The following is a 26,505-nucleotide window of genomic DNA, read 5'->3' as shown; positions in this document are numbered from 1 at the left end:
GCTACGTCCTCGACGGCCAAGTTGGCGTACACTGTCCCCTGTGTACGACGTTCTCAAGACGTGAACGCGAAAGAAGCGAAGTTTGCAGAAGCTAAACGGCGAACGCTAAATCGGTGTCTTTTTGTTGAAGTGGGCGAGCATTACAAAGAAGCGCAGCAAAAAAAAAAAGCGCAGCAAAACGATCAGCATGAAGTGCAGATCTTGCCTATAGTCCCAGTGGGACTCAACAAGATAAAGTTGGGCACTAACAAGGATTCTTCGCATAAGTGATCATCTAAAGCACGTCCGGGTTTCCTGAAAGATCGTCTGCTGCTCAGTTACGGCTACCAACCACTCACGAGCGCCTGTCGCCGAAAGAACCCGATTGCCTCAGGACGTGCAACAGGATGTTTTCTTGCTCTCGTGGAAATACGCGAAATATTAGCGGCTCTTTCACTGCTTGGGAGAAGTTTTGGGGGGTGCCGTTGCCACCGCGAAGCTCTTATAAGGACTGCTTTGCGAATTTCCGGCCACAACAGGAATGTTTAACTGAGCCAAATTCGTCTTCGTATCGTGATTACGGCAACGCTCCAGCTGGAGTCGAATTGACGGTAAATATACAGGAAAATAAAAATAGTGTTTACGATTGAAATGCTGCATCATCTTCGGGTACAGAGAATTGTACTATAGGTTTGTCTTTTGTGGTACATCAGATGTTTTAGAGTGTACGATACAAGGCGTGTTGGGTTGACCACCTCAATGTCACCACTACAGCTACAGGAAGGCTGTCCAGGCGACATCCAGAGTATTGACCATAGTGCTTCGGAAGGACAGCGTAAGGTATGTGCGATGCAAGTCACTCAACATTTTATTGCTACGAGCCAACATTGGCCAAGACGTCCTGCCTGCATTGAGACCATTTTTTTAATAGCCTCTGGAGGTTGTTACATCCAATTAACCGGACGATTGTTCTGGTGAATGATCATTAGGAGCCGAGGAGCAGGCAGAGAGAAACGGCTTCACCAAATTTCCTTCGTCAAGCGTCGGGATGAAAAAGAGCTAACTCATAACATCGACACGTGGGAGTTGGACGAGTGTTCTCTGTATTACAAAGAAATACGAATCCATCATGTCTTGACATGCTACCACTTCTCTATCAGGATGGTGGTGGTGGTGGTGTCGATACAGGTGGGATTGGTCTTCGATAGGCCTGTGCATCATTTTCAGTGTCGAATAGGTCACGTAACGTTAATCAGTCTAGTTTCTCGCAGATACACGAGCAGAATGCGTGTCCTTTCTTGGAGCACTATCCGCGTTTCTTCCGACAAAGCTTTCTTGCCCTCCAATCAATGTCACGGGAGCGTTGACCAAAGGATCAGCTCTTTGTGACGGGGCGCCATTGCGAAAGCCGCAAGAGTACGCACATGCGTGTGGAGTACCCTGCCCAAACAGCCTTCTAGGCTTTCCATTCTGTGCAAAATAGCAGCTGATGCGTAACAGCTCACCGATATCTCGCCGCCGCTTATTGCATCTATCTCGTGCGCGCACGAGCCGTGGGAGACGATCGAGCACAGCAGAGTCGTGGGAGTTACGTGGCGCTGGCTCAGAAGTGCGAGCGCGCATTTGTTCCAGCGTTGGATGTGGATAAGCAGCAAGGGCTACGTCGAGCTCAATGGAACAGACTATATGTGCAGTCGTTCATCGAACAGGAGGATGCTCTACGCACGGCATGTGCCTGCTCTCGATACTTTCACAGATGCGCGCAATGATGCTGTGGCGAGAGTCACCTACAGAGATCAAAGGGGTCTGCACTATTAGGCAAAATGATTCGGGCACTTAAAGGGTTTAAAGGTAAAGTTTAGAAAAATACAGTTCTGCTCCGCCTTCAGACGATTGGTGCACTGAAGCAAACTATTGAAACAGTTCCGAACGTGAATAAGTCTTTGCTGTCTAACGCTAGAGAATTTTGCGGACATTCCTGTCCAGCTTCGCTTAGCATTGCTCCGAGCTTCGTTTTGACCGCACAGCAAAAATCGGCGATCGGTTCTGACGCGTGCGCTCTCGATTTGTCTATAGGCAGAGAGCTGCTACGGGGAAAATCACATGTTCAGGGCCCCGTCTTTGTTTTTGTAGTATCTTCCAGTTCCGGAATTTCAGTGCCGAAAACCATTCCTTCGGTCGGAAAGAGGCAGCAGGGGGTAGCGCTTGCACATAGCGGTGCCGGCCAACATCAGCCAGCTATGAACGTTTGTGCATGGCACTCTTTTATGAACGGTAAAACAACAGTTATATTATTGCAGATAAACCCATAAAGAAGGAAACGCAAGAAGCTCTAATTTAACACCGACTAGTGAATGCCCTCAAACAAGGTCAACTTAGAATGTATAGAGCAAGAGACACTCGTATCAACGTTAAACTAAATGAGAAAACTGAAGCGCATGGCCGAAAGTAGAGTGCGCCTTCTACCAGTGACCATCAGAGACAGCCGTGCATATTCTGTTTGGCTGCAGGAATCGAATAAGCATATCATGGTCTCCTTGCTGCCAAGCGCTCTCACCTCAACTGCACCGGCTGCAAACAATGTGCTGCTGCACCAGTACAGGCAGTTGGGAACATTTTATTACGTGTTGCTTTAGCGACAAAAACGAGAGAAGGACCCTCAAAGAAATAAGCAATTGCAACCCTCTTGAGCGCGCATCCTCGCAGCCAAATAGCGAAGATCACTACACAAGGCGGATAAAACTACCTTCGGCCATGCGCCAGTGTTTCATTTGGCATGGACAGTACAAACGCCACTACAATGCGTTCATCGCGAACGCAACGTCGCAAGGTCAGACAATAAAAAACATCGTTACAAACTAGAGGAAATAATTACATAAACAAAATGTTGGTAAAGAAATTTACAAATAAATAAAGGTTGCGTAAAACAATGTTAAAAAAACCTCGGCTCAGCCGATGGCCTGGCAATGGGCCCCTGGAAAAGATCTTCCTCGCAGGTACCGACGCCGAACCGCACCGCCTGATGCCCCTCGTCGCAGGGACAACGCCGATGCTGCTGCCAGCGGCTCCCCGGAGGCAGCGCGGTCGGAGGACGGCGCTGGTCCAGGTGGATTTGGCGCAGCAGGGCCTCACTGTCCAGGTCTCGGAAAAAGGTCGCCCGACCCCTGTCCACAGCGTAATCGTCGTCGCAGTAGGCGACTCCAGACGTCAAGGCGTTCCCAATAACCGCATGAAAAAGAGGAAACTGCGCTCTTTCTTGGTAACTGCCCTGCACCGCAACTGGTTCTTCCAGGATTTCACGTTGCAACAAATCCTGTCCACACGTGCCCCGTGCGTCGAACCCTTCCTGCCACGGACAGCTGCCGTGAAACGACGTCGTCGTCGGGGAGGGGATGCTGCAACAAGCCAGAAGAGTTTTTTCTTTTTCTTCTACCAGGTATTGATTAATGGCGGGCGAACATGGGAAGTCTCAGCCTCGAGCCAGCGTTCCTGTGAAGACGTCGTCCTCGTGAGGGCCAAGACTTGCTTCTGACGAAAGCAAATCCGCTCTCGAAATGCTACGTCCAGACTAGCGCATCCCTTGTTCGTCCACGGTTCGTCAATTTTTACTCCCGCAATGCAGTACGTGACCCCTGTTTCAGACAAAAGCGAATGGATGGCAAGACTAGTGAAGTAATGAAACGTGACAGAACGCTTTCTATCGTTGTGCCGTATAAGTGGAGGAACAGATGCTTTATGGCAAAGGAAATGCCACTCGTTTCAAGCTAACCTATATTTGCCATATCGTTGCCGTTTCCATCGAAATTTAAAATGCCGTGGTAATGCAATAAATAGTGGTCGTTATTTACTGTTGCGTTTACATATCAAAACATTCTCTCAAGGACCATTAAGCTGTCACTTCTGTTTCACTAACGAATCAATTGGCCAATTTGAACACACGTCACGAAATTGGACAGTAGTGCCCTTATGTTTTGCTGCAAGGTATAGTATCAGTTAAGAAAGAAGACTCATTTAAAAAAAATATGCGTCATTTTCTAAAGTATGATAGTAATTGCACCAACCTGTAGGGTCCCAACGAGGCGAGAGTGACCGGTGTGCGATCGCCCAGAGATGCGACGTGCTGCATTCCACAAGGAAACATTACTGGGTGGTTCAATGTCTGCAAAGGAAGATCGACCAACATAACTTGGTCATATTCCGCGACACACACACCTATATTAGTCATTGCACAGCCTCAAAAAGACGAAATTAAGGAAGTAACTATTTGCTCGATAAATAATTATGACACTGTGAAGGTGTCTTTGTCACGGCAGTACGCGAACGTGCCTATCATTAATTAGGCTCTGGCGTTCTGCGTGCCAGGGCCACGGGTTTATTTTGTCCACCTGGTTTTTTTTAACGAGCATTAAATATACAAGCACACGAGCGTTTTCTGCATTCCTACCTCATCGAAATGCGACCACCCGGGTCGGAGTCGAACCCGCGCCCTAGAGCTCAGCAGCGCAACGCCATTGGCGGCGAGGAGTTACGGAGTCGCCATCTATCGGAAGCGCCTCGCTGGCGTAGTATGAGGGATCACGTGGCGCGCTCCTCGTAGGTTTTGCTGTCAGCGCTCACTGAAAACACCACGCGCGAGCTATCCCGGACATTTCTGTACGTACTTTCGAAACGAGAGAAGTTTCTTACTGTCTAAATAATAATCTTGGGCAAACTGTGAAAGCACACAATCGTTTACAGACGGTATCTCATTACCGAATACGTACAGTGAACGCCACTGCGCGCGGTCACCGCGATGGAGTCTCCCGAACCGGCTTCTTGCGTGAAAGGTAGGTAAACGCTGAGAGCAAACTATGTGAAATATGCTCTTATAGTGTTTGTATAACCAAATGGAGTGTAATAGACCGAAGCCTCAATGCAGCGATCGCGCAGATTCGCAGCGACCGACTGCGCGTCTGCATGCTTGTCCGCGCACTGTTTCGGTTTCCCCGCGCGCGCGTTTTCGCACCGTGCCATGAGCTTTAGGCAGCAGAATATGAGCATTTGACAGTATCCAAGCAACCATTGTTGCGTGGGCGCTATCAGAGCTGTTCAAAAATAATTTCATTGTAGAGACTTCGACGCCTACAGGGACTGTGATGTGCCGTCGCGACGATTCAATCTTTTTTATGCGAAGCATATTACGAGGGCTCAACCCAGCTCCTCAGGCGCGGCGGTGACCATGAAATCACGTGACACCGTGACGTCACGACAGAGGAGAAGTGGCTTTGGCTCAACTCTTGCAAGACGGGCTGGGTGGGAATCGAACCAGGGTCTCCGGAGTGTGGGACGGAGACGCTACCACTGAGCCACGAGTACAACGCTTCAAAGCGGTACAAAAGCGCCTCTAGTGAATGCGGTGTTGCCTTAGAAACGCGCTGTTTCTAAGGCGTGCGTCTCTTGCTCAGGCGCACATTTCGTTGCCGCGCCGAACGCTGCTTTGCTCGACGCTCACCGCGTCCAATGCGGGGCGCGTAGTCGCTGCCCTGTAGCCCATTGTCTTACACCCCTTGGCGGGTCGACGGGAACGCTGTCGCGTTCCACTCTTGAAGGCGAAGAAGTAATGCATGAGTTGTTTCTTCGTCTAGCCGAACCAAATATAGCCAAGCAACAGCAGTTCACCAGGCTAAACAGTGGTTCAACAACTAAAATAAAGGCTAGTATGCTTCGCATCCTGGGCTTAACCTTACCTAAGCCACAGCCATTTTTTTTCTTCTAAATTCTTTGAACTTTCAATATTATTTCTCGAGTTGCGTCGCACTGTATGTTTATCGGTGTTCTCAGCGTGCAATTTCCCGCTGCTCCTTTTTTGTAATCCAGTGCATTAATTCATAACATAAACATGACCATATGCCATGCTTTTTTTAAACGTGCGTCTTACCGCTGCCTTTCCACTTCACTGAACTTTCCAGTATCTATAGCATCGACAAGTTCATAGACCAAACCATCATGACATTAGTCGAGCAGCGGACTCGGGCGAGCGTCTCAGTGCGCGTTTTCAGAACATCCCAGACCGGGCGCCGTAGCAGAAATCTTCCTCGCGTCTGTGCTTGCTGCATACCCAAGTTGTAGCCGATGAGTGTTTGCCGGTTTTATGTTTCGCGAGCCAAGCTTCACGCAGCTTCTTGTCCTGCGGCTACGTGTGAATAAGGCTGACACCGGCCTCCGTTACGTGCGTCCGGCCCTGCGGCACCGAGCAGTAGCCTACCATGTTGCGCGCCTTCAAAGGCAGCCACTAGCTATTGTAGTGCTTTCAAGCGTTGTAAAGGAGACGCTCGAAGCGGGAAAATTTCACCACTAAATGAGGACCGCAGCGTACGAGGGAATTTTAACTCGTTTTCAGCTTGCTTCGGCGCGCCCGAAGCAGCCGACGCGGCCGCTATGTCCACGTGATCCCTCCTAGCACGTCACGCCGACGGTGGTGCCAGCTTTTCCAGTGGTGGAGCTCGAGGCCAATACCCACTCGGCAACCGCTGCGGGTACTATCTTCCATAGGTAATGCATATGCCAGACACTTGCAAACCTACTTGCGACTACTGTCGCTCTAGCGATTGCCACACAATCTCCGTTCGCAGCTTCTGCCTAGAAATCAAATATAGTTCAAATTGCTGTTGTCTTTCCGTCTACTTTTTTTTTCTCTCTCAAGGGGGCGCACTTGCAGAGGCGGTTTTGTTTTGCAGGCGGTTTCTCATAGAAGTCCCAGAGTCGTTCGCGCTGTTCCTCACTGCAGGATCAACGCTCGTAACGCGGAAGCAGTCTACGCATAAAGTTATTTAGAAGGCGGGCCGAGGGAGCTTCTTAAAGAAAGGCGCGGACATTTCAGTTGTGCTTGCAGCTTCGATCAGTGACATCTTTGCGGAGACGCTTCTCTCCACGTGTTCCGCGCACCCCGTTCGACTGCTTGCAACGTCCCACTCTCGGTGAGCAGCCAAGTTCCTCGCCGAGTATGTCCGCGCCGTTAACGTTAGCTGCTACAGGCAACGGAGCTGTAACGGTGCCGAGGACGGAGTGATACCTTTTATACATGCACTTTAGCGGCTTCCTCACTCTGGATCGCATACTTTCGTTGCTCACCACGCCTTAGGGAACGTACACTCGCGAATGACAAAGACAGCGACACGTGTCTGTCACCGCAACTTTCCCTAACCTAGTGCTCGAAATCATTCTTAGCCTGTGAAGAACTAGCTGTCGCGTTAGAATTTGCAGTAAGTTCAACTGGATAATACAAGTCCTGGAAGGGAAGAAACCGAAATGTAAGCTACTTTTTTCCGCGTTCAATTTATGCGAGGACGACTGTGTCACCGATTCCAAGAGAAGCATAACATAACGGATGTATTTCTTAACACTGTTTCCAATTCAAGCTCGTGTATCTGTGTTACCATTATGCAAGGTCGCTCTCAGTGCAATCCCGCCGAAACAAAGGTGGGAGGCCTCCTTCTCCACTATAGTCTCACCTGGTGGCCGTCCGAAAGTAGTTCGTGAACGAAGCCCTCTTTGAGGTGAATCAACACAGGCTTCGCGCCGACAGGCCAGCAGTCCTCCGACACTTGAAGTAGGCGCACCGTCGCCTGGTAGCGGATGTCGGCGCGTGTTGGAGCAGCACGAGCACTAAACTACAGAAGCGAATAATAAGTCACGATTAATGACCCACACCTATAACTTTCCTCAAAAGCAATGGATAAAAAACCTCAACGTAAGCATAGCGTAAAAAAAACCGAAGAGAAAAACTGGGAAATTCCCCAGGAGGTTACCAGAAACGCATCTCAGTTTGCGCCCACTGAGGGAAGGGATTAAACTGAAAATACTCTAGGGCTGCCAAAGAAGAGCGTTTTAAAGTTTTTATTGATTACCTAAGCCTTACGTAACACTTGACACGTACATAAAAACAAATGGCGGAATTATGCGCGCCAGAATCACGTTCTCCTTACAAGGCACACCACAGTGATGAGACTCCGCATAATTTTTGAACAGCTGGGGTTCTAATGCGCCCCTAAAATCCATGTACAAGAGCGTTATTGTTGCATTCCGCTCTCTCTAAGGTACGGCTTAGGCCTACTCAAATAAGTTACCCATACAGAACGGATTAGGTAAGAAACCTACAAGTACAAAAGCATAGGTTTTAGTTTAATTGAAGTGAGCAGAAATGCATCACCTCTGCCCGAACGGCCAAACGAAAAGGAGTATTGCTGCTGGATTACACACAATATTAAGAAGGGATAACAAATTTTCAACGTGACGTACACAGCAGAATGTATCCTTGAGAAGAAAATATTCAGGGACAACTTTGCCACTGCCTTATATAAATATGCCTCTATGCGATGACGCATCATCGAAGCCGTAGTGCTTAGAGCAGTTCTTTATTAAACTGAAGCAATGCCTCCATATCCTCCTGCAAAGGAAGAAATGCTGTCGTGCGGATATCGGACGCATGGACATAAATTGGAGAAAAATCGCCAACCTCGGAAACCACACGATACGGCAACGGAAGTTTTATAAAAGAACGTCAAACAATGCTGACGTTCTTTTACAAATGATTGTATATATAAATAATAAATATAAAGTCATTTATAAATTATGAATTATTTTATGAATAATTGTGAAAGATGTAGTCACCCAACGGTGACGGCTACTTTTTTCATTATAGTAACGGAATAATAATGTAGTAGTCAGGATTGTACATGACGAATAAGATTTACTTATCAATTACGTCTGTTCGTAATCTTGCTTCGGGAACTGGGGCAACACACGCAATTCATTTACTGTTTTGACTAACCGATTACTGCAGTATTTCATGAAGAAAAAAAATGCAATCGTTTTATGTTTGCAAAGCTTATCGAACAACGAAACAATGCACAGCGCGTTTTTTTTTCTTTCTGGGGGGAGGAATCAGACATTGACACGCAGCTTGGTTCTTGCCTACTACGCGGCCGCGGAACAGCTACTTCTGAAGCTGGCTGGTGTACGATTCTTTTGGCACACCACGCGTTAAATCGGGGCTAGCAGTTTGGAGGAGAGCAGAACGGGAGAATCACTACCGAAGGTCTGTCAGTGTAGATATTTGGGCTTGTTCGTGTAACATTTCGCACATTTTTCCTGTAGCGCAAATAGCACGCCTGTGCGTGTATCTTTTCTCTCCTACGCCCTTGTGGTATTGGCCTCGAGCTCCACCACTGGAAAAGCTGGCACCACCGTCGGCGTGACGTGCTAGGAGGGATCACGTGGACATAGCGGCCGCGTCGGCTGCTTCGGGCGCGCCGAAGCGAGCTGAAAACGAGTTTAAATTCCCTCGTACGCTGCGGTCCTCATTTAGCGGCGAAATTCCCCGCTTCGAGTGTCTCCTTAACAACACTTGAAAGCACTACCATGGGTAGTGGCTGCCTTTGAAGGCGCGCAACATGGTATGCTCGGTGCCGCAGTGCCGGACGTACGCAACGGAGCCTGGTGTCAGCCTTATTCACACGTAGCCGCAGGACAAGGAGTTGCGTGAAGCTTGGCTCGCGAAACATAAAACCGGCAAACAGTCATCGGCTACAACTCGGGTATGCAGCAAGCACAGACGCGAGGAAGATTTCTGCTACGGCGCCCGGTCTGCGATGTTCTGAAAACGCGCACTGAGACGCTCGCCCGAGTCCGCTGCCCGACTGATGTCATGACGGTTTGGTCTATGAACTTGTCGATGCTATAGATACTGGCAAGTTCAGTGGAGTGGAAAGGCAGCGGTAAGAAGCACATTTAAAAAAAAGCATGGCATATGGTCATGTTTGTGTTATGAATAAATGCACTGGATTACAAAAAAGGAGCAGCGGGAAATTGCACGTTGAGAACACCGATAAACATAGAGTGCGACGCAACTCGAGAAATAGTATTGAAAGGTAAAAGAATTTAGAAGAAAAAAGATTGAATCGTCGCGACGGCACACCGCAGTCCCCGTAGGCGTCGAAGTCTCTACAATGAAATTATTTTTGAACAGCTCTGATAGCGCCCACGCAACAATGGTTGCTTGTACGCTGTCAAATGCTCATATTCTGCGGCCTAAAGCTCATGGCACGGTGCGAAAACGCACGCCCGGAGAAAGCGACACAGTGCGCGGACAAGCATGCAGACGCGCAGTCGGTCGCAGCAAATCTGCGCGATCGCTGCATTGAGGCTTCGTTCTATTACACTCCATTTAGTTATACAAGCACTATAAGAACATATTTCACATACTCTACTCTCAGCGTTTGCCTACCTTTCACGCAAGAAGCCGATTCGGGAGACTCCATCGCAGTGGCGTTCACTGTACGTATTCGGTAAAGAGATACCGTCTGTAAACGATTGTGTGTTTTCAGTTTGCCCAAGATTATTATTTAGACTGTAAGAAACTTCTCTCGTTTCGAATGTACTTACAGAAATGTCCGGGAGAGCTCGCGCGTGGTGTTTTCAGTGAGCGCTGACAGCAAAACCTATGAGGAGCGCGCCACGTGATCCCTCATACTATGCCAGCGAGGCGCTTCCGATAGATGGCAACTCCGTAACTCCTCGCCGCCAATTTGCGCCACAGGAGAAAAACTGCGAAGGTCTGCTGTGAAGAGAGAGAGCAGCGGAGGCAGATAGCATGGCGGCATGCCGCACACGCTGAGGGAGAGCGGATTCGCTGCATTGTCAAGGGTGCAGAGCAAGTGCGTTGACCAATGCCGGAGTCGGCGCTTCTCTATCTCAATGCGTGGTCGAGACGAAGAAAAAAAAAAGAAACGCCTGCTTGAATAGAATCTGTGGACCAGTGTTTGATCTCATCAACGAGTTCCATCTCCCTTCGATGAAAACTCGAAGACCATCACCCGATCAACCGCAGCGACTCTCCTGCAGGCTCGAATCTATCATTTTGCCATTGATTGCGTCACGTCTATGCCATGATCATGGCAATTTTGTAATTTCGGGCTGTTTCCAGACGCGGTTAACACGGCTTGACAGTAAAGTCTTCGGACCTTGTAGATGCCCTAGAATTTTAAAGCCTCACTAATTCAACCGCAAATCGTCCGACTATAAAATTGCCTCGGAATTTTGACTGGTACCGACGACTCCCATTCTTTAAATTTGGACGCGTTTTCTTCCACGGAATACAGTATGGGACATCTGGGATCAAGAGCGCAGGCCGCGGAATTTTCCTTCCAGACGTTCCTAAAGGATGCCCACTGTGATAATTTGCCCAAATGCAGGACTTACAAACCACAGCTCTCAGCACTTACGGCTGCTAGACGACATAAGTAGTTGGTGTCCCGAGCCCTTGATTATACGGGTTTGATTGCCCTAGCTCTAATTCTGCTCTACATCTTTATTCGCATGTAGAACCGACACTCCACTGCACTTATTGGCAAAAGGAAACGAGGGAGATAATCGCACTGTTACGACTGACATCAGGTACGGCGGTCGATAAGTGGTGCCCGTTTTTACTGCATCGCTGATAACGATATAAGAGAACGGCGCTCTATAAAGCGCATATTTTGTCACCTAAATGCATACTCACACCGACTAACAACGACAATCAGCTCACTACTGTAATGCGAGTTAATCTCATAACGACGGTAGAACGCTACTAGCTCCAAGACGGGATTGGCTAATCGCGAACAAAGTGACACCCTAGGCTGCTCGGATCCACTTGCGCGCATGTCCAACAACATTAACACGAATAAATCAACCAGATATGCCGGGAATAGCAAGTGGTGCGCAAATTTCATACAACGCCTTTATTTCATTACAAAGTAAATTGTACCCACGAGTGATATTACCACCCAAAAAGCACACGTAATGGCGGGGTATACTCGTACGTTCACAAGCTTCGTGATGGCAACGGGGAAGCGCTACATATAAATGCGTTTCAGTGAAGTGGAGGCCATTCGAAGGCAACCCGTCGGCGCCGAAAGAATAGCAAGGACGTTGCGTTGCTCAGTCATTCAGCATTCGTTGCGCAGCGCAGCTAGCCAATCACCTGGTGCGCCGACGAAATCCGGCGGAGAAAGGTACCGACAACATACAGCAGGTTTGCTTGTGAGGCAACGCAAAGACGATTATTCAGCGAAAATTTCAATGTAGAGCCGCCTAACATGGAGCAACCATCCTGAAGCGTGCTCAACACTGCCGTAACACGACTTCATCTCCATCGACGCTACTAGAGTCGCGCAATTTAGAGGATCACACAAAACATATTTGGCCATCTGTATCCACACCACTCCAATCTGAATCATCGCCCGGTAGGCCCTCCAATCAGCAGTGGCGCGAATGGGTGTGTCACAGGAGCACAACTTTTTTACACAACCTGTAACTAAGTGCGCGAAGCAATCCAGACTGGTTGAGGTGAGAGGGAAGTGATACGAGGCCTGAAGGTCAAGTCTAAACAGATAAAGCCCGCTTGGCTACTACGCACTGGGGAAAGGGGGAATTCAAAATCTAAATTCATGGCTTCGAGAAAGCGCCAAACTGACGAGGTCGTAGGTAAAGGACAACAAGAGAGGAGCTTTTCGAAACCTGAATTACGACCAACTCGCCGAAGTTTCCATTCCATGAAATTCTTGGCTTTTACGTGACAATTGCGGATGGATGCATGGATGGATGTTATGAGCCTCCCCTTTGTAACGGGATGGTGGGTTGCGTCACCAAGCTCTTGCTATTATACTGCCTAATGTCCTTAAGTTAAACAATAAAAAATAACAATTAAAATAAACGCTATGAACTCCAACACCGAAATTTTCTGATCCCCTATTGCTAACTGTGCTTTTGTACGTCTCCTTTTTTTGTCGTTTCCCTACTTCTCGTCAACCAATCCTCTAGTCGCCTCGTACTATTGCCTATTGCGGACATGTTTGCTTTACCACTGCTCCCTCTGAACCCAAGGGCTTCAAGGAGGCCAGTGATGCCTAAATCGCCCACTGGGTAGACGTCTTCACATTCTAAAAGAACATGCTGCATAGTTTCCCTAGCTTTACCGCAGCAAGCACATGCTTCTTGTTCCTTCTTATATCTCGCTTTATTGGTGCGTATTCTAAGGCATATTCATTTTTTCCTCTTAAGTAGTTACTCAGGGCAGGTTTCCTTTCCATTGCCGGCACCCATGAGATTATTTTAGCCTTGGACTTTCCGCTTGACCGTCTTTGTTGCTGTGTTGCCCATCCTACAGGCCACTAACTTGCTGATAAGCTTCCTAGTTCTTTTCCTCCACTGTGAACCAATGTTTTTTTTTCTGTACAGATACCTGAACACTCTCCCAGCCCATTTACTTTATTCCATATTCCTCAGGCGTTCATCATACTCAATTTTACTGCGAGCTTCCCTCACTTCAAAACTAGTCCAGCCCATATCACCCTACACAGCTTCGTTTGTAGTCTTCCCGTGAGCGCCCAATGCAAGGCGGCCCACTGACCTTTGGTTCTCATGGAGTCTTGATTGTACCCATGATTTAAAGCAAACAACCGCATTTCCAAAAGTAAGTGCTGGAACTATTACACCTTTCCACATACCTCGGAGGACCTCGTACCTATTGTATCCCCATAGTGCTCTGTGTTTCATTAAGGCTGCATTTCTCATTCCCTTCACTGTTATTGTTTCTTCCTGGGTTTCCATATATCTACTGCTCTCGTTTATCCATATACCAAGGTATTTATATTCTGTTACTCGAGGTATTTCCTGGCGCTCTATCTCCACTGTCTGTTCACTGTTTTCATTGAATACCATAACACCCGATTTTCTAACACTAAATTTACAACCTAAATTGTTGCCTTCCTGTCCACAGATATAAGCGAGCCGTTGCAAATTACTTTGCTTGTCAGCTAGCAACACAATGTCATCCGCATAAAATAAAGCTGGGAGCTGCTGCCCAACTACTGTACCCGCCTGTTTGTATATACGAGAGATTAAGCCCGATATGACTTCCTTCTAGCGCCCTCTCCATCCTCACCATGTACATCATAAACAGCAGCGGGGATAAAGGACACCCCTGCCTCAGTCCCTTGTTGATATCAACTTTCTCCTCGCTCCTCATCCCTTCCCATTCAATGCAAACGGTATTTTCTAGGTAAATCTCTCAAAAGCTGTAGACAATCGTTACCTAAGCCTTCCCCATCCAGCATATCCCACAAAATGTTGCGGTCTGCGTTCTATATAACGGTCTATATAACGGTCTGCTTTCTACTTTCGATATTTCAATACACTGAGTAAGAACAAATGAGTTATCATCGAAATGCCCACCTATTCGGAAGCCATTCTGAAGTTCTCCAAAAATGCCATCCTTCTCTGCCCATCCTTGAAGCTTTAATTTGATTGCCTGCATTGCTAGCCTGTGTATTACCGATGTAATGGTCAATGGCCTATACGAATGAATTCCATCTTTCTCCCCCTTGCCTGTATAAATTAAATCAACTATACTTTGTCGCCAACTGTCTGGTATTAGTCTATCTTTTAAAGTTTGTTCCACTGCTTTCACCAGAGCATCCTTACTTTTTGGTCCTAGTTCAATAATCAGCCTAATGGGAACCTCGTCTAGCCCTGTGGCTGTGCGCTTAGGAATTTTCTCTTCCGCTTTCTTCCAGTTGAAATTTGTCAGCACGAGCTCCTTTTCCACTTGGGTCTCTTCCTTGCTCTTTTTTCCTTCAAATACAACCTCGTCCTTCCCTTGGAAAGATTCATCTGTTATTTTTCGGATGTAATTTATTGACGCTTCTCCTTCCAGTCCGTTTTCATCTGCGTCTAGGATATGTTGTATTGTTGTTGACTTCCTGCCTAATAATTTTATGTGGTTCCAATATATCCTAGGTGCGGCCTTTTTCTCACGTATTTCTGCCAACCAACGTTCACTTCCACCTTTTAATTTTGCTTGCACCAGTAGTTGAACCATAGACTTTCTCCCGGTATATTTCCCATTTACTGGCTATTTCATCCTGCGGCAACTGCACCTTCTTTGCCTGCCTGTGCTCTCGAGATGCTTTCTGTCGTTCTGCAATGGCTTCTCGTATCTCCCTGTTCCACCAGCTTTTCGGTTTCTTTGTTCCTTTCCAACGAACATGTTTCTCTTTCCGTATTTCTGTCATTATTACACTTATAAGGTCGCCTCTTTACTTGGCCATTTGCGAATTTCTTCCTCGACGCTAGTGACTATATTTGCTATTTGTTCTGCCTTCAGATTTGGACTGGCCATTTTGCTCTCACTGCTCTCTTTCCCAATTACATATCCCATTTTTTAAATGATGCGTTTATGGTCACTCCCTATGCTGCTATACCCTTCCTCATTAATGACCATTTGTCTCAACTTATGAATTCCTTCTGTCATCAGACAGTAATCAATGGTTGATTGCCGGTTTCCCACTTACCTCGTGATCTGCCCTTCACACTTAGGCCCTGTATTCAGGATAATGAGGTTATGTTGCTGACAAAGGTCTGGCATTGACTTCCCGTCGTTGTCGGTATAGCCACCTAAATCCTGCATGTGGGCACTCATGTCACCTAACAGGACAATTTGAGCACCATTCCCGAAACCCCTAATATCAGCGCTTATGAATTCCACTAACTCGTTATTGTTCTCTGTGCAATTATTTCCGATCCACAAATACGTAACGCCCAGCCAAGTTTTTCTCCCACTCATTGTACCTGATAACCAAAGATGCTCTTGACATTGTGAATTTACTCTTTTCCATTTGGCTCCCGAGAAGAAGAAGAAGAGAACACGCAATGCTTTGTCCGCATCGGCTCCCGTTTTTTGGGAAGTTTCTGACCGGATTTTTTGCTTGTGGATGCCTAATTTCATCGTCGACGGATTCGTGAAGTTGTGAGCTCCAACTGGATACCAGACTGTTGCCAGTGAGTGGACTTTTTCAAATTTTACGGCTCGTTTCACTTCGACCGCGTCGCCGGTGGACCATAAGTGTTCGTGGCAGGAAACCGCTCTCGGCCTTTTGGCCGCTCAGCGAGACCTCTTATGGAATATACAGTGCAAGGGGAGGAGCTACCACCCGACGATTTCCTCGAGGATTCCGGCTGGCAATTAGCTGGCCGAAGACACCATTTGACGAAATCGTCCATAGACAGGCCCGGCAATGGAGCCAGGCCTAACGCGGTGCCCGGGCACAACAATCATGGCAGGACTGGAGCTGGTGTCAAGAGCCGCATTATTCGTCGTGGAAGAATGCCGCCGCTTCCCAGGGAGGACATCAAAATTGTGATCAGAGTGAGGGGTGGCCTGAATATATCCAAGATAGGCCCGACTGTGGTGGCTGATGCTATCAACACCGCTGCTTGCATCGAAGGTTCGAAGCGTGAAGCCGACACGATCTGTCCTAACTATCAACAGAATATTGTCGTGGTCAGTACTCCCGAAGAGGAGAACGCAACCAAATATGTGAGAATCAAGAATATTTTGGTGGCGGGTCGCCTGCACGAGGTAGCGGCATACCGCACCACACCACATGCTACGTGCAAAGGTGTAATACGAGACGTTGCCCGTTGTGACGGGCCAGAGGTGTTGCAGCGCAAGATTGTTAATGCAAGAAACCCCCTGGCGCTGGCAGCCAAGAGGATTAAGGACACCGGCACCGTCATAGTTGCCTTTGACGGATACCGGGTACCTAACTACGTCAGGTACGACAATGCATTGGTCAGATGTACTTTATATCGTAAGCAGATCGACATCTGCTACGTTTGCGGACGGCTTGGCCATCGTGCCGACGTCTGTCCGACACCCAGCGAAGCCGTATGCAGAGGATGTGGAGCCTCGAATCCAGACGAGCAGCATCAGTGCACGCCTAAATGCAAGTTGTGCGGTGAGGGCCATCTCACGGCAGGAAAGGAATGCAGACAACGCTTTAAGATCCCATACGTCGTTCGACGTCGCCGAAAAGAACGAGCCAGAGCCGAAAGGAGCCGGATGAGAAGCCCTACCCCGGATTACCGCGGTCCTGAGCTCCAGTTCCCGGAGCTCGACCAGCATCGGTCCCAGCATACAGCCCCCGAGGGAGGTCGCCGTCACTCGAGATCGCGGTCTAGGGATCGTGACCGTTCCTGGAGTTTATCCCGGAGCCATTCCCGTGGTCGCTCCAGGGGACGATCTGCTTCCATGGTTCGCTTCGAGTCCAGAAACCGGTCCAGGTCGAGATCCAGAGCCCGGGGACATGCTCATCAGCATCAGGTGGTCCACAAGGAGGGCCGTCCCACTTGGGCAGATCGGGTCCGTGGAGGACCATCAGAGGTGATGTCGAGGTCGCTGCCAGAGCATGATGATAGTTTGGAAAAAATCACGAGATTAGAGCGCGAGAACGCGGCCATGAGAGAGAACATTAATAGGCTAATGGCTGAGATAGCAGAGATTAAGGGCGCTAGGAACTCGCAACCCACCGCTACCATCAACGCGGAAATTCTGGAGGTCCCGATGGCCGAGGGTAGCGACGGGTCACGACCACCGAAGAAGAGGGCAATAGCTTGTGATCAGGAGAACGTGTCACGTAAAGCTAAATCAGAAGTGCGCGAGATGCTAACCGCTCTCAGCGAAAGTCTGAAACAGTTAGGTGATAGGATCACTGAGATGCAAAGCAAGATGACGACCTTAGAAGCAAACACCAACCAACGGTTGGCCAAAATGGAATCCTTTCTCGAGTTTGTGGTGGGCCCGGTAACGCCACCGAACCCGCCGATACGTCTTTCTGAACCAACAGCTAGCAACGTAGCCCCGATTCTAGCCCCACCTAGAGTCGGCGTTCAGCTCGTAAGAGATGGCTCCGCCCCTTGAGACATTCCGAATTTGGCAATGGAACTGTAGGGGCTTCTCTAGGAAGAAGGCTCCCCTACAGCAATATCTACGCAATTGTGAAAAGATGCCCCAGGTTATCTTATTACAGGAAACCCTCTCGCCTGGCATCTCGATGGCTGGGTTTTGCTCGGTCGCCGTGCAGTCGGGAGGGAGGGGGTTATGTACTCTTGTTAGTAAGAAACTCACTCATGTGACACATGATCTCAAATTGGCTGGTAGTAATATTGAGTATATTATGGTAGAGGTCATACCTGGTCGGGTCAACCGAGGCAGCATATATGTTCTTAACATATATAGTAGTCCCAACGAAAAAAGGCAAAGATTTAAGACTCTGCTCCGCAAGGCCATAGACATGGCAGGCTCAAGCCCTCTTATTGTCGCAGGGGACTTTAATGCCCCGTTTCATGCCTGGGGTTATAAATATGATACCAATAAGGGTAAGCATCTCTGGCAGAATGCCATGGATCTGGACCTGACGCTGATCACTGACCCTAACTTTCCTACCCGAATCGGGACATCCACGTGTAGAGACTCTACCCCCGATCTCATCTTCGTTAAGAACGTGACTGAGGCCAAATGGAATAACTTGGCTGAGAACCTTGGTAGTGACCACTATATTTGTGAGGCCCAGCTTCCTATCGTGGGTAAAAAACAGCGCGAATTCTCGTACACGGACTGGGATAAATTCCGCAAGCTTCGGGAGGAGAGGCCTCCCTCAGATTCCCGACCTACTATAGAGCAATGGATGGTTCAGGTTCAAGATGACGTTCGGCGTGCAACCTCTAAGGTCTGCACCGACCTTCCTGTTGAGAAAATGGACAGCAGGCTAGCCCATCTGTTAGAAGCCAAACAGTCCATTCTCAACAGATGGAAGTGTCACCGACTTAATCGTAGGCTACGCAAAAAGATATCTGAGTTAAACAAACACATTGAGGAGCATTGTGCAACCCTCTCTAAACAGCAGTGGGACGAGGTTTGCAATTCGATAGACGGCCAAATGCGCAATGGTAAAACTTGGAACTTGCTTAAGCATCTGCTTAACGAGACCAATACTAAGTCCAATCAGAGGCATGTCATTGCTAGAACCATACATGAGGCTGCACGAATGACCTCTGAGGACGAACTAATCCGCACGCTTGCCAACAAATATCTCCCAGTCGGCTCAGGGCGGTCTCCTGTACATCTCGATTACCAGGGCCAGGCCAATTCCTACCTGGATGCAGAGTTTGGCGTTGAGGAGATTCGAAGTGTTCTACATGGACTCAATGGTAGATCCGCACCAGGGCCGGATGGCATCTCCAACAAGGCGTTGCGAAATCTGGATGAAAAATCAATCGCATACCTCACAGAGGATATTAATGAAATTTGGAGGAGTGGAACCGTCCCGTTACCTTGGAAGACTGCCCTCGCAGTACTCATACCCAAACCTGGAAAAACACCTAGCGTTGACAACTTGAGGCCCATCTCGCTTACATCCTGTGTGGGTAAGGTAGCGGAGCACGCGGTCCTGAATCGACTCTCCCGGTTCCTGGAGAATAACGACGTTTACCCCCATAGTATGATAGGATTCAGACCAGGCCTATCCACACAAGATACCATGAAACTGATTAAGAATCAAATCATAGACAACGACTCTAGCGACACTCGAGCCATTTTGGGACTTGATCTTGAAAAGGCCTTCGACAGCGTTCTACATTCGCATATCCTAGCCTCGATATCTCGGCTCAATCTGGGTGAGAGATTTTATAACTATGTTAGATCGTTCCTCTCGGATAGGAAGGCTACCATCCGGGTGGCCGATCTCGAATCCCAATTACTGGAACTTGGCGAGAGGGGCACCCCACAGGGGTCCGTCATTTCCCCCTGTTTATTCAATATAGCCATGGTTGACCTAAGCAGAAAGCTTCTCGAGATTGAAGGCATCAAACACACTATGTATGCTGACGATATAACTATATGGTGCACAGGAGGCAATGACGGTCAGGTTGAGGGCGCCTTACAGGAGGCAATAGACACTATTGAAACCTATCTAGAACCCACCGGTCTCAGATGCTCCCCCTTGAAGTCGGAACTTTTGTTGTATAGTCCCAAGAAACGCGGTCCAAGGCCCAAGGGATGGACATCGTTAGAAGACAAAGATATTAACTTATGTACAAAAACCGGTTGTCGTATACCCAAAGTCGATTCAATCAAGGTCTTGGGCATGATCGTTGAGTCAGGGGGTACAAATGGCAAGACTATACGCAAGCTAATTACTAAAACTGAAAGTGCTGTTCGTTTAGTCAGGAGAGTATCAAATCGGCATCATGGACTCAAGGAGGATAACCTCATTCGACTAATGCATGCCTTCGTTCTGTGCCACTTTAGATACGTGGCAGCCATGCATCGATGGAAACGGGCAGAGAGGGATAAACTGAATGCACAGCTTAGGAAGATTACCAAACGGGTTCTCGGGTTACCCGTATACACTTATACAGAGCGATTAATGCAGCTTGGCATTCATAACACTCTTGAAGAGATCGCAGAGGCCCAGGAGCGCGCACAGCTATCTCGCCTCACAACAACGAAGGCAGGGAGATCTATCTTGCAGGAACTCGGATATCACCCCGATAGAGTAGCAGAAGAGTTCTCTGACGTTCCTCCGTCGATTCGTGAGAACATTACGGTCGCGCCAATACCTAGGAACATGCACCCCGATCATAATAGCGGTAGAAGGAGGGCAAGGGCGGCCAACCTCCTTAGGCAAATACACAATGATCAGCGACAGGTCAGCTTTGTGGATGCCGCTTCTTGTAAGGGACGTCAGGCGTTCACCATCGTCACTGTTGATGGTCGCCAAGGAATCACCAATGCTGCCTCGGTTCGGACGAGGGACTCCGAAATAGCTGAACAAATGGCTATTGCACTAGCCCTGCTAGATAGCTCACGGGATGCCATCTATAGTGATTCAAGATCTGCAGTCAGAGCATTTGAAAAAGGCACCATTTCCAAACAGGCCCTCAGACTTCTTGGGGGCAAGGCAATCACGCACCACTTCATTTATTGGTTTCCGGCACATCAGGGTCAGATAAAAGGTGCTCCTCCCAACCTCAATGAGTCGGCTCACGGGTCTGCGCGTGAACTTGCCCACCGCGCTACCCTCGACCAATCGGAAGCCGACTCACTAGAGAACAGGGACACGCCCTCCACCTACAACGAGATAACTAAACACTACTATCTCAGCCGTAGAACCTACTTTGTTCCTCATCCGCGCCTCAATAGAGCTCAAGCATTAACGCTCCGTCTACTACAAACGAATACCTATCCGAATCCATCGCTCTTAAATAAAATCTATCCGCATACTTACACCAACGCTACCTGCCACGATTGTGGAGATATAGCCACGTTAGACCATATGCTCTGGCGGTGTGCTCGGTCACGCTCTATCATCGCTAACAGCTCGGCCAGATGGGAGGCGGTTCTCCGCAGCCCTCTTCTGGCTGACCAACTCTGGGCTGTCCAGCAGGCCCACGATGCGGCCGAGAGGCTCGGCCTTCCGGTTCCCACGTGGGAGCGGCCCGCTTCGTGAAGACTCACGATCTGCAGGACTTTAATTAATAAAGTTTTACCATACCATACCATACCATTTGGCTCCCCGATGGATGAGCATTCCGACTCCCCCTCCCTTTTTTTTTCCGACTTAGCTCTGTTGCACCCTTCCCAAACGTAATTCTCAATAACTGGCGGCTCTTCTGAGTCTCCAAGGTGCGCTCCTGTAACCGCATACACTCCTATTTGTTCTCTATTAAACTGCTCCGCAATCTGTGCCCACTTTTCCTTTCTTCTGCCGCCCTGCATGTTTATGTAGCCTATTGCATGGCGAGCTCTTGTTCTTGCTTTCCTCCTTTTTCTGTTATCGACGGCGATGATCTGCTGATGTTCCCCTAGGGGACCTTCTTCATTACCATCTACTCTGGCCTCCTGATGCGATGTGATTACGCGACGCCCCATAGCGGAGGGCTTCGGATTACCGGTGACCCCCGCGGTTTGTTTAATGTGCGCGCACTACACGGTCCCGGAGCGTTTTTGTGGCCTCCGCGGCCGGGACGGAAACCGCGACCACTAGGTCAGCAGCGCAAAACCATAGCCACTGTGCTACCGCGGCAAATGAGACGCGGTAAAGAGGACTGAAAGATGAGAAAAGAACTTCGCAGTATGCATGGCCACACGCGCAATGAAGCGTTCATCGTTCAGCTCATGGCAAGTGGCCTTATAGGAGATTTACGAAAATAAAAGGCACATTACGATTATAAATGCTAGTATTGTTAACGCCCCTGCATCTTCACGGCAACTTAAAGTCAGCTACAGCACGATTCGGCTTGCGCAGGCTAATTCCGTGACCTAACTCAGCCGTGTAGCGTTAATGCCCTCCTAAGCTTGCTGCCAAGTGGGGCCATTGAAATCGCAAACGCACCTTTCTGTTCACTTAGTTTATGGTGTAAATAATACGCGCCACAGCACTCACCGGCGAATTCCGCAACCTTTCCTTGAGATGCGCAGACAAGTTGAGGTGCAGTGTGGACTTGGCCCAACTGAAACCGTCGAGCAGGTTTGGCTGCAGTGCTACATACGACGCTGCGTAAAAAGTGAAGGCACCGATTTTAAACAAAGCACTCCACACTCGTGGATATAGGGGTGAATAATAACGCCAGCAGTAAAGCTCAAAAATAAGCGAGACACTTCGAAAACGGAAGAATCTGCGAGTCCGGGAGGAAACATCAAAAATTAGGAATGAAAGCAGAAGCAGTATAGTCTATTTGCCGAATGACACATCTAGAAAAATATATACGATGAGCAAAAATATTGTGCGCGTGTTTGCGAAAGGCATTTTCCAAACGAAAGTGCTGTTATGGGCGCTTTCCCTCATTGTTCAAGAAACAAAATAAATCTTCGTAGACTGGTGCCAACGCGCAACTACACACTGCTGAAGAGCGTGAGTTCTAGGCCGCGTTTTCGAGATCTCGTGAAACGCAAAAGACAAAGCAATACTCAGCTGGCCAAGAAGTGGACAGATACCACCAAGGAGGATTAATATCATCGATAGCCATAAAGAGAATATGACTTGTATTCGAACGAGAGTTTCCATTTCTGGCTGCTGCACAGAAGAGGGTGCGCACTATCTTGCAAGTCATCATAAAAGTCACAGCAGTCATGGATTACTCGGGTTCTCTTTTAGGCCAAAATGGAACTACTTATTCTTATGAGAGACATGAATACGTTAGACAAACGAACAAGATATCCTACACCTTCCACCAAGAGCGTTCTTATATACAGCGGACTCGTTTTATTACATTTGTTCGAGATGATTACCGTTCGTGGCCGTTCCCTATCCAGTTACAGCCAAAAAATTTAATCGCAGCAGCAAAAACCTACCAGAATGTGTAATATTAAAAATAAATTAATTTCGGGGGTTTTACGTGCCTAAACCGCGATATTATTACGAGGCACACAGTAGTGTGTGACTCCGGATCCGGACTCATCGCCTCCGGACCAGAGGCGAGGAGCACGCAGCTGTATGAAATGTTTCGGTGGGGCCGAGCTAGTGCAGTGCATGTAGATCATCGAATGAGGAGGGCGAGGCGCCCAAGCTATACCGCTTGCGCATTCAGCAGCCTCTTCCTGCGAGCGCTTTTACACTTATTAGCTTCAACGGAACACTTGACCTATATGCTGGGCGTCTTGCTCTCAACCATAGCATATCAAAGGGTTTGCGAGATTGACGTAACAGAGTGCACCAGCAATTCACCAGTGCTTGCACGCCCGGCTCGCAGACAAGCTGGCGTGGACCAGCCCCTGCCACGTGATCCGTGTGTTTTTTTACGCTATTGACACGTGGACTTATCTTTCGACTGTTTCGCTTTCCTGTTATGTTTAACATCGGGCTTTTTGGGAGGGGGACATTGACACGTGGACTAGTTTATCTTTTTCGGGTGAGCGCTTTTCACCGTCTAGTAAACGTTATCGCGCCTGCACGTATCGGAAGTTTCTGGAATGTTATCGATGGTTCCATCCGCTGTCTGGTTGCCACGGAACCTTCTGATGGCATGTATGCGCGACGCGAATGGTGTAGAACTTTCTGGAGGACACGCGGGCACCAGCGCTTTCCCTGGTTCGATGGCTCGTGTATAAAAACCGACGCGCTTGCCCGGCAGATAAGATTTTCGACGATCGCCGACTTGTTCGCCGCTGTCGGTCTTTGAGCGTAGCCTGCTTTTGAGGGCACAAGTTCGCCTAATAAAACGCCAGTGTCGTTCACAGTTTGGCTGCCTTCTTCACCGTCACTACTACGTGACACTGTTATGTTGGCCGCAGGAAATTTCTTCCTGCCACAATGGTTCTAGGACCGCAGACAATAATATTACAAAGATTTTGAACAGGAATGAGATGGCTCATCGAACTCACAGACGTCGTCAGACGAGCCGCTTGTCTCTTCATAAATCTGAACGTCCACGGAGACGAAGTAGCGCTGCAGCAGCTCCATCCCGTGAAGTTGCCCGTGAAGGCAGCGGGAACTGCACGAGGGAGGAAAACTTTCACCCAAATGAACGTTTCATGGGAACCGACGGTCTGGTGTACATTGTACCCTTCATTTGGTTGTTCACAGCTGTAATTCGGGTATTGTTCCCTTCCCAAACCAATACGTTTGGTCTTCGAAGACCTCCGTGGCAAATATAGATGGGATACCAAGGGATGGCGAGAGTACGAGGAGGGACGTGAACTAAATCGCCATCCCAGCCCTGCGAAAGTGGATGTCCAGCGAAGCTGCTGAAAACCACTAGAACTGATGAGGGGAGTGCACAATGCTTTAGAGTAAGGGTAGTAAAGGGAGTAATTGTAATTTCGGCATCAAGCCGTTGCTGGTCATATTGCCGTTTTTTCCTGTAACACTCCTCACATTCACGCTGCTGCTCGGGAGTCGAGAATATGGCGGTGTTACAACAAAAACGAAATCAGTTGCCAGCCTGGTGCTCTTATGGACGAAAGGCTAGAGACGTCACTCAGCACGTCGCAAGCTGCGGTCGCCGCGGCTGCTTGCGCTACAGTAATATTTACAGGGAAACTCATGCGGGGAGCGCTTCGTGCTTGGCATTATCAGGAGCGCCTTATCAATTATGTGGTTTGGATGCTTGTTATTTATTGAAACGAATGGTGTCATGTGGTATGCGCGATTCCATATAATGCATGCACTTTTCGCTTCACTTTGCCGAGTGCTTGAAGCCTCTGCCTTACGTGGGTACGAACCACTGCTCCTGCCCTACCACCAGGATAGGCCCACGTTTTAACGCGAGATCGTCATAAGGGCCTCATGTTGCAGAAAATCCCGCGTCGGCGGACTCACCCGTGACCGAAAATTTCCGTACATATTTAGGTATGTGTATATGCCACGCCTTGCTATATGAAATGCGGAATATGTGGGTTATATTGCCACACCATTATTCCACTAAAGTTGCTCATAACTTGTCACATTCTCGACAAAGTTATTTCTCAATTTTGAGAATGACAGCCCACAACAAATGGCATGAAACAAAACACCGACAGCGCATGCCTTTACGTTAAATCTTCAGACCGACATATTAAAAGTTCGAAACAATATAAGAAACCTGTAAATGATTTAACTTTCTGGCGCGGCTGTGCACAACCTCTGGGATCGGCTCACGCAAGAGGCCGCGTTTCTACCAAAAAATTTGCCTTCGTGCACAGAGTTTGTCGCCAGCGTTTCGCGGTAAACATAGCGGTTACATAAGCTGCAGTTGCCGGGAAGCGTCAGAAGCAGTCGGGGATCTTTCAATGCTGTCGCGTTCCACTCTTAAACAAGCTTAGGCATCCTTCAGATTTTTTGCTAACGGACGCTGACGCGAAAAACGCCGACTATCGAGAGGGTAGCAGCTTTGCTCTAAAATATGCAGAGCGAGCCATTGAGCAGCGCACCAATTAGAGTTTCTAGTTGATACCTAATTCAATGGTGGTGCCTCGACCGCCCTTTCATCCTTTGGGCGCTCAGTGAAAGCTTTCTAGTGAACTTTTATCTGTCGTCCCAAGCAGTCCGAACACGACCAACGCTTAAGCAAAAATATCGCAGCGAAAGGAACAGCTAAACAGGCATTTGAGATAAGAGCATACCTTGCGTGCACGCTAGCCGACAGAAGCCCATCGCTGCCGATGATGGTCTCGGCGTTCCCATTGATGCAGTCGATTCCATTTTGACATGTGCGAAACATTAGGGTCTCCAGCAACAGCTTATAGCGAGCCGCTGTCACCATTTCGGCGATGACGTTGGGCACAGACGTCAGACACGGCCGCACGAAGTTTCTTGGAGATTGTGCTAGCGGCGTAATACTGCCCTTCTCGTGATTCCGGGAGCCTGGAAGTTCCTTAAGGTAACGCGGGAGGCTTTCCGTCTCTTGCTCAAAGAGGGCGCAATCATCCACAGGCGGCGAACGCGCGCGCTCTGCAGCCCTGCTAATGGACGCCCACAGAAGACGCCTCGGCGACGCCTCGAGCATTGCCGTTTCCATGAGCACTTCACGAAGCGGAGCGCTGAATGGGTGAACACGCTGCAGCACAGGCTGTTATGGAGAGTTAAGTAGCGTACTGCTCTTTCCTCGATGCGCTCGATGTGTCAGTGCGTTCTGCGGTGGCGCTGCCGCCGCGAATGATATGTTCCCAGAAATCGGCGCGAAGTGATA

At 48.6% G+C, this 26,505-nt stretch overlaps 1 protein-coding gene across 1 annotated transcript; it reads right to left on the bottom strand.

Moving 5' to 3' along the window:
- Positions 1-1,065: 1,065 nt before the first annotated feature.
- On the bottom strand, positions 1,066-26,505 carry LOC139051689 (uncharacterized). Its single transcript, XM_070528661.1, has 6 exons — positions 25,940-26,505; positions 24,221-24,330; positions 22,284-22,393; positions 7,470-7,628; positions 4,041-4,138; positions 1,066-3,374 (listed from the first exon to the last, which is right to left on the bottom strand). The coding sequence occupies exons 1-6, from the start codon at positions 26,332-26,334 to the stop codon at positions 2,912-2,914; spliced, it is 1,335 nt and encodes a 444-aa protein (XP_070384762.1). The 5' UTR covers positions 26,335-26,505; the 3' UTR covers positions 1,066-2,911.

The sequence above is a fragment of the Dermacentor albipictus genome, unplaced genomic scaffold, assembly GCF_038994185.2.
Source record: "Dermacentor albipictus isolate Rhodes 1998 colony unplaced genomic scaffold, USDA_Dalb.pri_finalv2 scaffold_13, whole genome shotgun sequence".
Classification (NCBI taxonomy): domain Eukaryota; kingdom Metazoa; phylum Arthropoda; class Arachnida; order Ixodida; family Ixodidae; genus Dermacentor; species Dermacentor albipictus.
The sequence above is the reverse complement of the archived record's forward strand: the minus strand, read 5'-3'. Positions and strand labels throughout refer to the sequence as shown.